The following is an 18,127-nucleotide window of genomic DNA, read 5'->3' as shown; positions in this document are numbered from 1 at the left end:
TCACATTAGTTAAAATTACTTGAGTGGTCCATAACATGATGTAGTTGTAGTAGTAATCAGTCATAGTCTGTTAAGTTTAAGCACCAAAAAGAAATTCCTCAGTTGTAGTCACGTCCCTGCTTTGATGTCCAAGCTCCTGTATAAATGTGATATAATCTGAGGTTTTCTTGCACATTTGACACAGATATTCAATAAATGCTTTCTCCTGAGGCTGAGGGTGCTGAGGGTAAACAGTAGATGGCGTTCTTGAGTCAGTTATCTAGTCTCTGACTGATATTTCTGTATTTATAGAGTTTAAATGTCCTGTGAGCCGTTGTTTGTTTGGAGAGACGCTTGGCCAGTGATTCTGTTCAGCTTATTATTAGGATCTGGTTACTGACGGACTTTGTTTTTTTCTTCTTCTGCCTTCCTGCTTGAAGACTCAGTTGCACACCTCACATTTATATATTTAGTAGAGTGGAAAATTAACATTAAGTTAAGAACCAAACTAAATTTTTAACTTTATTAGAATTTCTTTTAAAATTTGAACCATTTTGGTACATTAAAAAAAAAAAAAAAAAAAAGTTCTTACTGAATTGAATGTCGTCAAGAAACATAAATCAGCCGTGGGGGGAAAAAATGCTTTAATGTGTTGACTTGTACCCAGCTCATTATTTAGCAAAGCTTTGCTTGTTTGTTTTTAGTGGTTTCGATATTAAATATCTTTGATTACATGATATTTTCACACTTTGCTTTGCTCCAAATAAGAAGGAGGCTTGTTGGAAAAATACAGCACAACAAATACTCCGACTTTCTGACTAATCTTCTGGTGAGATTACTCAGAAAGTTGGATGAACAGAGATGTTGCATACTCAGCGTGTTCTGCAGGAACAAACAGACATCTAAGTTGAGTAATGCTTCAAGCTGTTTATGCCAGCATGCTAATCACCTGAAACTTTGCTGTCACAGGTTGCATTATGTCACCAGGATCCCCTCTGAAGTAACAGACTTCATAAAAATAGAATAATTTGAACCCAGATACTGAACCCTGCTGTGATCCCCTGCCACTCCCAGACTTTCAGGAACGCAGTTTAGACAGTAACCCAAGCCAGAACAAACTGAGGAGCTAAAAATACCAACAGAGGGACAGGCTGGCTGCTGTGGGCCTGAGGTGTGTGGGAGGGTCTTTACATGGGCTTCAGGCAAGCTGGCTGTGGCATAAAGTGTTGGACAACTGGGGTTAGAAATGGCGCAACAGCTAAGTGGAAAATACTAAAAGCAACCAACTTTACAGCCATTTGAGAGTAGAAGGGCGGAGCTTCCTGACGTCTTTGACATCTTCCTCACCACTGGAGGTGATGAGCTTTGCTCTCAGCTTTAAGCACCCGACAGCAGGCAGCTCTGGGCCCGGTGCTGGAAGCGGAGCAACCATGGAGAATCTGGAAAAGCAGCTGATCTGCCCCGTCTGCCTGGAGATGTTCTCCAAACCTGTGGTCATCCTGCCCTGTCAGCACAACCTCTGCCGCAAGTGTGCCAATGACATCTTCCAGGTGAGACTAAAAGAAAACAGGAGACGACCTTCTGGGTTCTTCAGTATTCAGCGATTACACTGTTAGTTTTAAAGGTTTTAGATGGCGTTCCCCTTTATCTACACATCTCAGAGTCTGCAGTGAGCTTAGATTCACGCTACAATGTGATAGTCAAAACCCAAACAGACACTATTTATTCTGTTCTAGTCCACTTCCATGTTAGCAGATAGTATCTGTATATTAAATACGCTTTTGAAATTTAGAAATCAGATTTAGTCATTAATCAACACCAACAGCAACCTAAACTCAGAGGCTTTTTCTAATGTAAAAATATTTCTTTCTTTTAGCTGTTTCTTTACATCAGGTACGAGAATCTATGAACACATAACCCCAATTTTAGCCAAACTACATTAGCTCCCTGTTAAATATCGTATAGATTTTAAAATTCTTTTTTTATTCACTTTTAAAATTCTGAATAATTTAACGCCCAGCCATCTCTCTGAACTACTCCACTTATACAATCCCATCAGAGCACTTAGATCGTCCAATCACAGGCTCCTAGCACAACCTAGGTCTCGAATGAAGTCGAGAGGTGACCGGGCCTTTGCAACCGTGGCACCCAGACTCTGGAATAACCTCCCTGTTCATATTCGTACTGCCGAGTCTATCCAGTCTTTTAAATCACGTCTTAAAACTTATCTTTTTACTTTAGCCTTTGATTCTAACTAGTTGGCTGTTCTAGCTTATTGTGTTGTTACCTATTGTTTGTTGTCCTGTATTATTGTTTGTTTTAATTGTCTCATGTTTTTACTGACTGTGAAGCACTATGGTCAACACTGTTGTTTTAATATGTGCTATATAAATACATTTTGATTTGATTTTGATTTGATCATATTTTAATGTAATTTAGGGGCACAAACATTGCAGTTAAATGGCCAGATGTCACGACACACCTAACATCTGGCTCATGGAAAGTGGATCTGTGGCTGAGCTGAGGCCTTGACTGACAGTGCTGACTCACCCTGAGTCAGCACTGTCAAGGCCAAATGTGGCCTGTGGAAAACTGCAGATGTGGGTCACATTTATTGCCATCTGGCTATAAATGTTTAATATAAGTTTAATATAAGCCAAAGCAGAGTCTTCCTCTCTCTACACTGATACTGGGTTCATATGTGCAACCAAACAGAAATGCACCAGAAAGCAGTCTGAAGCAGTTTGTTTCTTTTCCCCTCTTAAATCCAGTCAGCTAATCCTCTGTGGCATTCCCGCGGTTCCTCCAGTGTGACGGCCAGTGGCGGTCGCTTTCGCTGTCCGTCGTGCCGCCATGAGGTGGTGCTGGACCGCCATGGAGTCTATGGCCTCCAGAGGAACCTGCTGGTGGAGAACATTATCGACATCTATAGACAGCAGGAGTCCTCCAGGTGAATGACCCAGCGAGGGAGGGTTGAAAGAAGGGGTAGTAACCCAGGCAAATGTTGCTTTTAGTGAACTTTTTAAGTCATCACATGTACATATTTGAGGGTCTTCAGGGGCACACTAGCATTGTATTGATGCCTCAATACAGCCACAGGATTGCTCTGGTGAAGCTGTGCCTCTTAATAAAGTCTAAGCAGAATTGTTCTTTTGTTTTGCAAATACCAGATACAATGGTGTGGTGGAGATAAAATACTCAGTTTGAGACAGTTTTTTCTACTCTTGCTTCTGTATGACGTCAATGAGAGGGTACTAATAATGCGCTCATCTCAGGCCCAGACTCAGTGGCTGGAATTACAGAAGCCCCACCCACCTACTAGTCAACCTTCTATTTGCAAAAGCCGGCCAATCAGGAGAGGGTTGTTTTGAAGGGAGAGAATCTGAAACAGCTTGTTCAGTCTTTGAATGCACTTTCCCAATAATATTTGTTAGTTGTATTAAACCAAAATCAAGTAATTGTACCATCGGACACCCAAGACAACCTGTTTTTATTTCTTGTTGTTACTATGGGACTCACCTTCCTCAGAAACATTTATCTCATTAAACCAATCCTGATTCACTACTAACTGCCACGTCCAATCCGGGTAACTCACAAAAGTTAATCAGGGCAAGTTCATCCAACTAATTTATTTTATATTACATTATAATTATGTAATGAGATTAATACAAATCTAAGTAATCAGAAGAATCATTAAATTAAACATTATGCTGATTGTAAATCTTGAAATTCTTCGTTCATCATTTAAAAACACTAACATGTGTATTGAGTGTGCACTTAGCTGTAGTAATGAGTGACTGCCTGCAGAGTGCAGCATCGTATTTTATTACAGCAGGTTTGTGGGTTTGCATGTTTGTCAGCAGAGCAGAAGTGATGTATGCATATACTGTATGTTGTGTTCTTGTTCATTGTGGCTGATATAAAGTATATTTAGCAGTAACAACAAAGCCGTGCGTGCTTACATAATCAACATAATCATAATCAAATAAACAACAACATTGTAGCGTTCATTTTTGGGTTATTTGTCTCCTTTATTTCCAGAGACACATTTAAAGACAAAATCAAGCACAAGTCACTCAGTTTTGAAGTACAGACTAAAATATGTTAGCCAGTCTTGAGACACGTGTTGGTTTTATATTTTATTGTATTTTCTTTATTGCTATATTAATACATTTTGATGCACAGGTTGATGATCACAGGAGAATGATGTGTTGTGTGCACAAGGAAACATGTTGGAGATATGAAGAGTAACGAGAAACGTCTGATGCTTTCGCTGTAGTTACAGATTATTACAGATTGTTGCAGGTAACACATTCAATTTTTAATAATAGGTAAATAGAAAGATGTTTAATATTTAGATTTTGGCTGAAGAAACACAAATTCTGAACAAGGTCTAAAAGTAGAGTCGTTTTTAATAAGTGTATCAACCAGAATCAGTTATCAAATATTTCCCCAGCTTGACTCATGTGGAACCTGATACAGTAACTGTTCCACCTGAGTATAACCAATACCCGAGCACTGTAGAAATGACAGTTGTTTCCACATGCATCCACTTCGTATAAAAAGTAAAGCGTTTCAAGCAGAAGGCTCTTCAGTACATCTGCTCTCCACACTTACCACAACAGATCGTCCTCAGTGTAAATATGCCTCTCAGAATAGAAGCTGAGTGAGTCAGTGATAAAAAAGAAGAGCGACAGTAGGACAGGAGTCCCCTCTTTATCCGTGTGGGTTAAAATAGATGTGATTGTTCAAACGGATGTTCACAAATCTTTTGTAACTTGTGGTTTTCTCATCATTTTTTCACATGCGAAAAATATTATCATAACTTAATCATCGTTTCTGTCAGAGATGCCTGCGTCAGAGTACAAAGGACAGTTTGTTTCATTAAATTTAGCTGTTGTTTCTCGGAAGCTACGTGGCACCAGAGTTATCCATGTCCGAGTCAGCTTCTTTTTTTAAGTGAAATGTCTGGCAGTGATCAATCTGGGAGGAGAATGATGTCAAATCACACGCGCAAAAATAAAGGAGACAGCAATGATAATGACCTTTAAATGCATACACTATTCTTGTATATATTAAAGCTATAATAAAGGAAACCAGCTGAGCTGTAAGTGAGCAGTGACATTCCTGATTTGCAGGTGGCAAAGGGACAGCTGCCACCTCTGGCAAAATCTTTATGCAGTTCTTCCATCATCCACTGACGTCAAAGTACGTCAGTGATAACAGAAGTAAACTAAGCTGCTTCAACAATACAGACAATGATGCCAAGTCTTGTGCATGCTATGCATGGGAATGAGATTAAAAATGAGCCAAGTTTCCTTTTAGTCACATTTTAAGGGTATTAAAATGATGGCTAACAGCTTATAAAAAGAGCTACTTTTGGATTATTTTGTAAGTGAAACACTGGTTTTCATCTGAACTTTCTATGTGATTTACTGTGCAACTGCCTTTGTAGCTGTAGGCTGCTGCAGGCTATCTGCAGGGGTGGGATGTTAAATTTAATTTCTTACAACCTTATTTAGATTTACTGTAATGGAGTTTAAGACATTTTAATTACAGGCTGCTTTAAGTTAAAGATTGACTTAAAATATACTTTTTTCACTGCTAATATGTTAAGGTAAATATTAAAACTTACTACAAATGGGTGTGATATTGACAGAAACCTGTTATATAAACCTACCAGGCTTTTATGTCCACATCCAAATTTCCCTGGAGCAATTCTTACATTAAACGTGATATTTTTTTTGTATCTTGCAGACTTGTTAGCATGAAGCCAGAGCAGCAGCAGCAGCAGCTCATGTGTGAAGAACATGAAGACGAGAAGATCAACATCTACTGTTTGTCCTGCCAGACGCCGACCTGCTCCATGTGCAAAGTGTTCGGACAGCACAGAGACTGTGACGTGGCTCCGCTCGGCACCGTCTACATGAGACAGAAGGTGAAGGACGGTTACAGCTTACAGTTTCTACTTCGCGCCACTTCACGCCTGACTAAACCAAGTTGTTTTCACTCTCCTACCTCTCCTTTTAACCAGTCTTTATTCTAACTAGCCGACCCTTGCAATCAGAAGGTTTAAACAACAGGTGGATGATGCTCGTATATTATAAATATCATGGAAAATGACATTATAGCGCAAAGAGTAGGAAAAATACTGTTTAAACAGTTTGAATAGATCCACTTTAAACTCGCTCATAGCACATCTAAATATGAAGTTAAACATGTGAAGATCACAGATAATCCAGTCAGCTTTCAAAATAAAACACTGCTTGCTGATATAAATGCCCCATCTTTGTTTTCCCAGGGTTCATTTGTGATTCTCACCCCTTATTTCCATCTCATACTTTAAATGAGCTCAGTCAATTCACATTTCCACCCTCACATCAACTTCTTTTACTTTCATTTAAGTTTATTTTCAGCTTATTTGCAGAGAGCCCTGCTCCGAGAGCTTGAGCTTGTTTAAAGGTCAAATCACCACAGAGTTGGTAAAATAGTTTCTACCATGAAAAATACAGGTAGGTGTGTTCTTACGATGACCTTTATCTTCCAGCATTTTTTATCTTATTTCTATTTTTACATTTTTCCTCTTCCTCCTCGGCAAAATGCACACCAGCTCCCACTGTGGAAACCAATTCATGACTAAAAAGAGAAACACAGCAACTGTTAGGATGTGAAAATTTAAGACATTTTTTAACCTCAATTTTGATTATTCTGATCAAACTTAAGACCTTACATTATACATGACTTTGTGTTTATGATGCAGCTAAAACGAGACCAAGAGCTGACTGATCGAATACCCAGAGCACACGAACAGGATACATATAACCACTAAAATCAAGGCTTCAGTACATGTGCATGATCATCTGTCCATCTAAACATCAGTGGCATTGCTCTGTGCACAGATTAAAAGTGCAACTTCTGTTTTTCAACACACAAAGTCACACAAAGACAAAGTGCAGCAGTTTTGTCATGCAGATGGCAGCAGCAGCGTCCGGCATGTTATCGAGCAGTTGGCTTTGTTGACATTTCAGTGCCGGCCTCTCCATCTCTCACTCTGCATCTGATTCACTCATCTGAAATTTAGATGAGGCTCCTGAAAGTTGTTGATTCCCCATCTTTGTGCAATCTGAAAAACAAAAAAGTTTGGTGATCTCATTTGGCCGGCACAGAAGCGAGAGTGTTTGTTACACGAGCAGCTCATCAAATCGCACTCTAACTGTAAAGTGGCTATAAAAATATGCATGATGTCATAAGATATTTTAAACAGATGCATGTTGATGACTCATGTTGTTGTTGTGCTTGCTGGTGGCGGCGGTTACTAATGAGGAACTACTCGTCCTGCGGAGCAATCCTGCGATTACTATGAGAGAGGTTTGAGTTAAAGTCAGCATCTGCGAGAATGATAAGACATTTAGCAGTCGACTGTCAGATTTTCTTGAAGGTGGAATTTATTTCTAGTTTGTGTCTGTCCCAAAGCAAAAGTTGAAACCGTCTTTGCAGTCCAAAGAGAAGTAGTTTAAATAGAAAAAACAAACAAACAAGGAAAATAGTGAAAAGCTCAAAGTAATCACGGACCTCTGATCAGAATTAAAGGATTGAAACCAACCATATCTGAACAAAAGTGCATTTTTCCAAAACACAAATCACACACAGACTGTTAAATATGAATAACATTTAAAAACAAACAACAACAACATTGTATTTAAGAAAAATAGCGGTACTGAAGTGTTTTACTTTAACATATAATCATAGAGGCAGGAAAAAATGCTGAAATTTTTATTTTATAAAATATAACTGGGGCTCCGACAGTATTTTATCAGCTTATAATGTCACCATGAATACAACAGAGTGCCTCTCAGTTAAGAATACCAGAATAACAGTGACGCAGTAGCTCATCTGGCTCATGGCTCGTCATAATTCACAGGTTACTGTAAAGTGTGAAGTACAGAAAGAACATGATGTTTTCTCGTCACTCGCTGTATCGTGAGAATTAAAATTCACTGAGAATGAAAAAATGTGACCTTGACATTAAGCAGAGTTTGGGTGAAGACCTTTGAGGTGATTGCCAATGTTTGTAAGTTTAGTAGCAATAAACGCCTCACCACTGTGTAAGATCATTGCAGCTTTGGTAGGATGTACTAAAATATAATGTCAAATATTTAGAAAATATGTAGGGAAACATTTAAAAATTCATTTTAAAGATCTGCTCTGGTAGATCGCTCCATATCTGAGGAGCCTCGAGAGCAAACATTAGATAAAGCTTAAAAATCCCTCCTGAAACGCATGTTGGGTCATTAAAATCTGGGTAATGGGCTCACTTTTTCTGCATTATGATGAATTTAACACTTGTTGATTCATTTTTAGTTGGTAGGTGTTAAAAGATGATTGCAATAGTCTAACTGAAAGGAAATAAAATAATTTATAATTGTTCTAGTGTCTTGAAATTTGAATATGTCTTGAATAGCTCTTCTTGGACTTGGGCTGGATGACATTTATTTGTTTATTCACTGGTAAGAAATAGCAGACATTTTCCTGACAGCTTATTTCGTTGTTGACGGATATGATGTGATCAAAGCTGACGATTTCAAACACATTAGGTTTGTTTTTGTAATTTTTTTTCCATGTTAACTTTAAGTTTCCGTATTAACTGATGTCAGTGATGCTCTGAATGTTTGCAGACGGAGCTGAGTGACGGCATTGCGATCTTGGTGGCCAGTAATGACAACGTCCAGGCAGTCATCTCTCAGATGGAAGCAATCTCCCGCACCATAGAGGTTAGACATGAACACATGAGGCGCAAAGGATGCAATTTCATGTCTAAATCCAGCCGCTTTAGCTGTACGAGTATATAAGGGTCGCTGAAGAAAACACAATGAAAGGGCTGAGTTAGTGTCAAATACTGAGAATAAAAACTTGAACATTTTGGGATTAAACTCATAAATTTGTGAGAAGAAAAACTGTTAAATGTAAGAAAGAAATTATACATTTATGAGGAAAAACTAATTTATTAGAAATACGCAAAAAATACAAGTTACAAGACAATGAAAGTTATATGAATGAAATTAACATAAAACAACTTGAATCAGTTACTGAAGAGAGATCATCACCACATCACCCTCATTGTTAGTCTGTACTGCCTTAAAAAACACAATTTAATTTTGTTAAGGATAATTATTTCCTTAAAGAGACAAACAGTAATCAGTAGATGAAATCAGTCTATCCTGGATCAAACTTAGCTAATGCAAAATGTGGTGTGATAACATGAATTTCTGCAAGAAACTGAAATTGATTTCTCAGTTACAAAAAAGTTGCTGTGACTGAGGCTAGGTGTAAGAGCACACAGACTAGCTGTGTTGTGGTTTCTGTGATTTAGTTTTTGCATCCTAAAGGAAAGACACACTGGTTTGGGTGACGTCGTGGTGGCTTCATCCATGTTTAATAATTAGTACTGGAAACAATGATGGTGAAGTTTAAGTGGGACTGATGAACAATATTAGATATCTGACACTGTTAGTTAGAAAATGACTAACACTGTCACGCCATCATTCTTTAGGAAAACGGCCAGCGGCAGAGAGAACACCTGAGCGGCCACTTTGAACGTTTGGTGGCCATCTTGGAGGAGCGGAAGCAGGAGCTGGTGGGTCTCATCACCAAAGAACAGGATGAAAAGCTCAAACATGTTCAGTCGCTCATCCGTCAGCACAGCGATCACCTGGAGGTGGGCGTCACGCTGGTGGAGTCGGGCATACAGTCCATGGAGGAGCCACACATGCCTCTGTTTATACAGGTGGGAAAAAACTGCAGTTTCACAAAAAGATTCCTTGTGTTTCCAGACTTGATCAAATATGACTCTACAGTGTTTCTCACAGTACACCTCCTAATTTTGCAAATGTGAGGTGTGTGTCTAAACATTCACATTTAAAGATATGTACATCTTTGAAACATAAGGTGAACATCCTAAAATCAAATTTCTGCATCTTTACAAAGAAATATTTCTGTTGTAAATCAAAGTAAGGCATCAGCACGGCTCCTCGTCTTTCCCATTGCTTCTGTATCTTTCCACAGGACGTGGTTATTGTTCCTCGTTTCAGTAGGAGGACTGTAAACCTAACCATGATTCAAACCTCTGGCTCAGATGAAATGAACAGCTCACACAATAAGCCTCATTATGCAATCCATTCTAAGGGCCTTGTAACGTCACACTTCCTGGTGCAAAATACAAACGAGAGTCCAGAAATTTCTGCCTCCAATTTTTACACTTCTAAGTCTTCCAGCAAGAGATTGATTCATTGATTCGTTATTGTATTTTCTTTTATTGAATATTATTAGGTGGGCCAAAGATTTCTGCTGGAAAAGGGACCAGCAGTGTGGACAGACCTCCGGGGTCCAGGCCCACTCTATAAGTCGCTGTACTTCTTCACTTCAATTATAACGTGCATTAAAACAGTTTGGTAATGGAAAACTTAAAACACCAATATTGGGTTTGCAAAAGTTGAGTGCTTCTGTAGCGATCGTGGTAACCAACATGAGGGAGGAGGGCACTGAGTGGACGGGCTTGTGCTGGTCAGATTTGTGTGCAAAGTGTCTCTTTGAAATTAAATAAAAGGTCATTTATCGGCTTGTCAGACTAGTTTTAAAGCTTTATGCTCCTTGAAAATTTGCAAAACAATTAGAAATGTGTTGTTCTAGTGTGTGGTGAGTTCACTTGTCTCCATTGGCTTCAGTTTTGGATACATTTCTCTATGATTATACTAGCGCGCTATACATATATGCTTGTAAATATGCATTGCATTTATTTAATTACTTTTTTGAGAATAGCAAAGTGGATTGAGTCGAATGACTTTCCATGAAGGTTGGCTGCTGGTCCAGTTTGCACGCTATGCTGGTATCTAGTTCATGATGAAAATTTTTACAATTTACTAAATTTTTACTATAAATTTTAACACTCCAATTTTAATGTACTAAAATCATTACTGCAATTTTTTGTCCCATTTAGAGTCAAACCTGTACTGCATTTAGCTTCTTTTTAAACCATTATTTTTTAGCTGTTCCATTACCAGCAACCCCACTATCATTACTCTTTGCTGTTTATCACTTTCAGATGTCTGTGTCTAACTACCTGAAGTGTTCGTTAATTACTTTGAGCTTTTCCATCCTAATCTATTTATATTGACGATTCATCCAATATTTATAGCTAAGTCAACATGTTATCTGCTACTTCAGAGATCTATTTCAAACATCTATTTTATTGATTAGCACCAGCAAACCCTTTATTACTTTTAGCCCATCATCAAAGCCTTTAAATTTAGCCAACAGGTAATTACTGGTCATTTGTTTTCCAACCACTCAGCTGCCCTTTTAATGCCTTTTCTTTAAATACGTTTCTAGGATTTATTCACATAATTACAGTAAATACAAGAACACATAATTACCGGAAATGGGAAAAAAAACTCATATCAAGTCTGCATAATGTGCTAAAGTATGCATGAAAGATGGTCAGCGTGTTATTTACCATCAAGAAAGACTGAATATAAACGTTTTACTTTTATATTTAAATTCTAATTCCTGTTTTTAGCTGACAGCTTAATTCATTTTTCCACATCAGCCTCCAGGCTTCCTTAAATAACTCGCTGCTCGATGACACCTGGCCCTCTTTTAATTATGTTAAAGCAACCGATGACACAACAGCACCACAGACGGATGTTTAAATCAACAGTTTATTTTGTTATTTATTTAACAGTCTCACCGCACTCTTCACGTGCTCCTCCGCTTTCCCTCTACTCATCGATATTTTCCCAGGCTCAGCTCTCATTAGACAGGATAATCCATGCTCACTGATGATCAAGAGCTTTATGTATACAGCCGCAGGGCGAGGAGGGAAAGTGGAGGAGCGAGCCCAGCGGGACGCCTCTCCATCGGGCGCTCTGCTTCAACAACACCCCCAAGGACACATGAGTCTCCTCCGGTCCTGAATAGTTTAAAGGCAAACATCATGTCTGACGCTCCCGTGATTAATTCACACTCGTGTAGAGATAATGAGAAGCAGGTCAGCCCCTCAAGTACACCGCATTGATCCACCAATCAATCACACGCTCATACATTTTGATGTATTCCATATGCACATTCAATGTATGGACTTTTAAAACACACTTAATTATGTAGAAAACACACAATAACTAGCTCGGCCTGAGCACGGGGATGCTCAGCAAGAATAAATTAAATTAACTGATTTGTTTTCCTGCTGTTTTAATCACTGTGTATCTGTAGGTGTTCTTAAAAATTACTACTTCAGCTGTAGCTCAAATTAATAAGAACCGGGCTGACGGAGCAGCAGCACGGTGTGATGGTGATAATGAAAATAAACACCATGGAGTCACCGCAGGAGACGAGTTTAACTCATGTTGAGGAATCTCAAAATTACTCACGAAGCATCTTTGAACTTGTCATCCTTCGTGACGTGCCCTTGTGTAAGTGGACCAAATTTAACAACAACAGCTGAAGAACATCAACAATGACCTACAGCAATACATTAGTCACACTTTGGATAAAAAAGTGTGACTTTTTTATTTATACTGGCATTGCATGCAAACACTCAGTTCGTCCTCGTTCTAAAACATGATCTGAGGATATTTCAATTGATGCACTTTTTGCAGACTGGGTCTTACCTGTTAAATAAGTATTACCTTCTGTATGGAAGGAGCCATTTTACCCACAGTGTTCAATAACAGTATACGTACACAATAAACAATATACACTTTAAGCTAGCTCCATATTTGGGTTTTGCAGATGTTAACATTGGATGTGCTTCCTGATGCACTGTGTCACTGCCCGGCCAACCAAAAAGTCACACTTTAGCATTTTTTGGATCAACTTTAGCTTTGATGACAGCTCGCAGTCACCAAGGTATTGTTTCGATATATTAAGGCATGGTTACAGCGTTTTTCATTTTCCGTCCACAGTGGTGTTAATTTTTAACCAACATCTTGTACTGATGATGCGTAAAGTCTTCTCCAACACGTGCCAAAGATTCTTAATGGTCCATATGTGAGAATGATGCCTCATGCACCCCGAATCATCCTTTTAAAATCTGAGCCAAATGAATTCTGGAATCATCTTGAAATACAGCCATGCCATCAGGGAAGAGATAATCCAATCATGGAAATCCTGGTTCATTCAGTGTATTCATGTAGTCAGTTGACCTCATCTTTAAGAGGTGAGAACTCAGTGGGAGGTTCGTACCTCTTAAATATAGCGTAAGTAGCTCAGGCTGGAGATGCTACTCGTTACATCAGAAATAACCTGATGATGTGGTTTAAAAATCTGATAGTACGCCTCGTCGATGCCTCCTAAATAAGGTGTTTTGAGCAAGTCCTGGAGGAAGACCCTGGGGCAGACCCATAACACACTGGAAAGATTGTCTCAGCTTGCTTGGGAATGCTATGGTTTCCCTCCCAGAAGAGCTGATGGACATAGCCAGAGAGAGGGAGGTCTGTCCCTTATCTAGATCCAGATAGACAACAGAAACATCCCATCCATGATGAATAATTCTGGCAGAACGGGTAAAAGCACAACAGGTTGGCATTTTTCAAGAACCCAGCCAAGGGGCAGTGGTCAAATGAGTATTTCAAACCAAACAGAAGCCCTAAAATTTCAACGATGGTGTTTTCAGCTGGACTAAAAGAACAGGCTACTTTGCCTGTTTGTGAATATTTTACCATTACAACACATCAGTTCCACTAATCTAGATTTATGCAGATTGTGTCAGAATTAATCCAGCTACAACTTTCTCAGTCAGCTGCCTGAATCAGTTTTTACCACCTGAAAAAAGTCAGTAATAAAGATCATATTCACGCCTTTCACTTTGGACAGAGCACACATGATTAAATACGATGTTGTAAAATGTAGATGGACTGACGTAAATGTGTTTTCATAAGCTCCAAGTATTATTATCACTACAGATATTCAGGCTCTTTTATAGAGAAAAGGTTTTATGGCACACTTTGAGGACTGATTAAAACCTGAAATAAGTTCATAAAACCTGAGAGCCGACAGTTGGATGACCCACGTGTCCCTGACCCGATTTTAGGTTGTTACTAAATTCGGCATCTTTACTGCTGATGTCTGCGTCACTGCGTCTCCACGGAGGAAAATGTGTTCGTCTGCCGGTGCGTTTGTAGGAGAGAGAAAGTCTGAGCCTCAGGTGTCGCTGTTTTATGCCAGAACAGGTGTTAAAGAAGATAGAGCAAGTGGAAGCAGGTAGTAAACACCATCAGGCCATTCTGGCAGCTGTCAGTGTTAAAAAATCCATGTTTTCATTTAGCACGGTGACGTCTATGACAAATACTTGTGACAGATGTTGTTGCCAGAGATGACTGAAGCACAATGTAATTAACTTTGTCTCTTTCCTCTTTTCTACTTTTCTCCAATACCAGAGCGCTGAAGCCATACTGGAAAAGTAAGTGCTCGTGGATGAAGCTCTGATTGTGAATGTGACCTTTCCATCCTGCGTGTCAAATATTTTACTTTTTACTCTGAGAAGTTGATCTAACCTTAATTTTTAACCCAGCCATCTTCAGTCTAGATGGAGTCCTGTAAAAAGTGTCTCACAAATACATTTCCATAGATTTGGGAAAGCTTTCCAACCTTAAGGTGTTCAATCATTTCACTGATATGACCTCTAACATTAAATCGCTCAACAATCCACACTGATATGGACCGAGTAATGTGTTAGGAATGAAAGGATGCCGCGTTGTTTGATAGGAGTAAAAAATCATCAATCTACAGAGGGCTGAATCCAAAGACATCTTGAAAATCAAAGTGAAAAAAGTCAGTGTTGCCGAAATTCCATTGCAGAAACTCAAGGTGGTAGTTTGTAAGCCCCCACATGCCTGTATACCTCCATAGCAGCGTCAAGGCATGCACCTATTGAGACCACGGATGGTGTCCTGGAGGATCTCCTCCTAGATCTGCACCAGGGCATCGTTGAGGTCCTGGACAGTCTGTGGTGCATCCTGGCACCACTGGATGGACTGATGCATGTCCCAGATGTGTTCTATTGGGTTTAGGTCAACATGGGGCACAGTGTCACTTCCATCATCCTCCAGGAACCAACTGTATGCTTCTGCCACTGCACTAATGTAGGGTCTGACAATGGGTCCAAGGATTTCATCCCGATACCTAAGTGCCGTTGCTTAGCCTGTAGAGGTCTGTGCATCCCTCCATGGATATTCTTCCCCAAAACATCACTGAACCACCACCAGGCTGAACGATGTTATAGGCGGCATAAAGTACTCCACAGCTTCTCCACACTGCTTCATGTCTGTCACACATGCTTGAGGTGAACATGCTCCTTTTTTTAAAAAAGGAAAACAAACTTTTGTAGCTGAAATGTTTGCGTACACGTGCTTCTCAAAGGCATCTCCCCTGGAAAAAGCGTTTGCTTTTGCAAAGCACAACAAGAACGACCAATAAAAAGAGCAAAAATGAGCAGAACACAGAGACAGCTCACTTCAAAAATCTATTTATAGTGATTGATACAAAATTAATTGATTTATATATACAATGTAGATTTTGTACTGTCTTAACCTTCCCCAACAGTCGTTCCCTCTCTGTCAGATGTTTGGCCCTTTCATACTAATTACTTGTGGAGCAGAAGACCCTGCTGTGGCCACGAGATCAAAACACCAAACAATGCTGCAGTCAGCGAGCAGCCACGCGGGGATACCTGGAGGTCAGCGTGCGTTTGCTTTGCTGATAGATCGAGTCACATTTGGCCTTTTACTTGAAATCTCCATCAGTCTCTGAGATGGAAGTCTGCCTGATTAAATACTTAGCGCTGGTTTTATTCATCCAACACTGGCTGCAGATTAGAAGCAACTAAAGAAAAATGAGTTTAACACGACTGAGCATGTCTTATTTTTAATATTGACCTGGATATAAAAGGTGAGAATATCTATAGTTTGCCAGTGCTGATAGACTCTGTTATTACAAGCAGCAAGTCTGAGGGATTGTTAAGTGTTCTGATTCTGATTTTCATGAAGAAGTATGTATTGCTCGAGTTTGATTTGAGTTTAAAATGCTTCAAAATGAAATTTTATTTTGTGCTAAATGCAGAAGCCTTTTATGTTCTTTACCGTTTTGTTGTCGTTTTACTCGTGTGGAATTTACACTTCAAGTAAGAATAATTCATTTAATTTATGACCATTATGATCAATTTCTTAAAAATGTGCAGCTACTTTTTATCTGCAATAAACTCAAAATTTCACTTTCTTGCTTTCTGCAATTTCCATGTTAAAACTCAGGCTTACAGTAAGGTGACATTTTAAATGTTTTATTGGGTTTGGCTTTTGAAAATAAATTAACACAAAGTACAATGCTTCACTTTTATTACAGACGTAGCAGTTTAGTCTTATGCAATGCATCTCTTTACATGAGTTCAGGTTTTTGTATTTTTTTTTTTAAAGGGGAACAAACTTTTGCAGCTGAAATGTTCGGTACAGTACAGCTTTAATGAAGTTAAAAGCTGTACTGCTTTTAACATGAAGTCTCTGCGTTTGTTTACAGAATGGCGGCGATGGCGAGAGCCTCGAAGTTGGAGCTTCCAGAGCTCGGTTATGAGAGCATGAGCCACTTCATCATCGATATCGATGACCTCGCCGACACACTGAGAAACATCAGCTTCTGCTGCGGTATGTCGTTAACGTGGTTTTAAACACATTTTAAATAGTTGGAAAACAAAACAAAATCCTCACACGGACTAAAATCATTGACCTGAGCACATTAAAAACCACACTGAAGTTTCAGCACAAATAAGTTGAGTCTGACGTCACTCTTACTGGTATATGAGATGACTTCAACATGTTTGTGTGTGTTTCAGGTGTGGCGGCTGATGAAGAAGATTTTGAAGAAGTTGAGGAAGATTTGGACTTTGACTCCAGATTTTAAGACCGAAGAGCAAAGAAGCTGATCATTTTTGACTGACTTCAGTGGAGATTTTTAAACGTTGTCAGAGATACTGAACGAACAGCCTCTGCAATCGATAAACTGGAGTTTTGTCTGGCCAAGGCTGGAGAGTGTGTGCGATTTTGGTATTGAAAGTGTCAGATTCCTCACAGTAGTTATTCCACTTCTAGTTCTTGCCCATCAGTCGTAGAAATATAATCACATTTTCACAATTAGAGGACAGAATGTATTTATGAGTTTTAGCTCCAAGGACCAATTTTAATAGTTTATTTAATACTAAATTTGGGAAATGTGACAAATGTTCATTATACACCTTTCCACAATAAATAGGAAATGTGTTTGAAACAAACAAACAAAAAAAAGTTCCCTAGAGAAGCTACAACAATGTTTATATATTGTAATAATTGTATGATAAAGAAAGGGGGTGTTTGTACTTCTGCTGAGGAGGCTACGTGATTGATTTGTCTGTTTGTTACCAGGAGTTACTCAAAAAAGTCAACAAACCGGCATGAAAATGTTACCAGAGGTGAGCCTATGGTGCAAAATGCCAAAAATTGGACATTTTCCACCATATTTACAGAAATATGCATAAAATAAAAAAGAAACAAAGAAGAAAACCCATATTCACACATGTCATGACGAGAATTTTAAACCATAGTTGTACTAATGCTCGTGTTTACTGGTGGCTGTGGAAACAGAGGAAGCTCATTTTTGATGCTTTTTGGTTTAACTTTTTTAATCAGGAAGTGAAACTCTTGAGATTAAGAATCTCCTTTTTGCAGCAGCGTCGTGGGACAAGCAGGATTAACCCAGCATGCTTTTCACTCACAGACTAATTTGCTTTGAAATTGGGATGAGGATCTCAATATTGTTCCCATCCCTGCTTTAGTCTCAGGTGCTGAAACAGATTTGTTTTGCTGTCGGATTTTTGCAAATTACTTGCGCATTGGTGAAGTATGGATATTTCAAGAGACCGACATTATGCAGAGAGTCCTGAATTAAAATCAGAGGGAGTGTTTTAAATCTGTATTTTGTGGCAAAGTCATTAAACTGTTTTCATGTTTCTTATCTTTGATTTGACTGGATTTGACTGCTGAAGCCATACATGTAGTTTTTAAATCGTATTCAACAATAAAATGTAAACTATTTTAGAAAATGCTTCAATTTTCCAGACGTGTTAAGATCACTG

General features: G+C 38.9%; 1 protein-coding gene across 1 annotated transcript; it reads left to right on the top strand.

Moving 5' to 3' along the window:
• The first annotated feature begins 567 nt into the window (after window positions 1-567).
• Window positions 568-18,062, top strand: trim54 (tripartite motif containing 54). The gene is made up of 8 exons (XM_005949376.3): window positions 568-1,529; window positions 2,751-2,929; window positions 5,737-5,917; window positions 8,655-8,750; window positions 9,530-9,763; window positions 14,409-14,431; window positions 16,540-16,664; window positions 16,853-18,062. The coding sequence occupies exons 1-8, from the start codon at window positions 1,338-1,340 to the stop codon at window positions 16,918-16,920; spliced, it is 1,098 nt and encodes a 365-aa protein (XP_005949438.1). The 5' UTR covers window positions 568-1,337; the 3' UTR covers window positions 16,921-18,062.
• Window positions 18,063-18,127: the final 65 nt, after the last annotated feature.

The sequence above is a fragment of the Haplochromis burtoni genome, unplaced genomic scaffold, assembly GCF_018398535.1.
Source record: "Haplochromis burtoni strain Fernald_Lab_line unplaced genomic scaffold, NCSU_Asbu1 Contig_658, whole genome shotgun sequence".
Classification (NCBI taxonomy): domain Eukaryota; kingdom Metazoa; phylum Chordata; class Actinopteri; order Cichliformes; family Cichlidae; genus Haplochromis; species Haplochromis burtoni.
The sequence above is the reverse complement of the archived record's forward strand: the minus strand, read 5'-3'. Positions and strand labels throughout refer to the sequence as shown.

Coding starts and splice junctions, on each gene's coding strand:
- trim54 (XM_005949376.3), top strand. CDS start 1,338: ATGAGCTTTGCTCTCAGCTTTAAGCACCCGACAGCAGGCAGCTCTGGG. Junction 5,918..8,654: donor CCGTCTACATGAGACAGAAG/GTGAAGGACGGT, acceptor GAATGTTTGCAG/ACGGAGCTGAGTGACGGCAT. Junction 14,432..16,539: donor GCTGAAGCCATACTGGAAAA/GTAAGTGCTCGT, acceptor GTTTGTTTACAG/AATGGCGGCGATGGCGAGAG.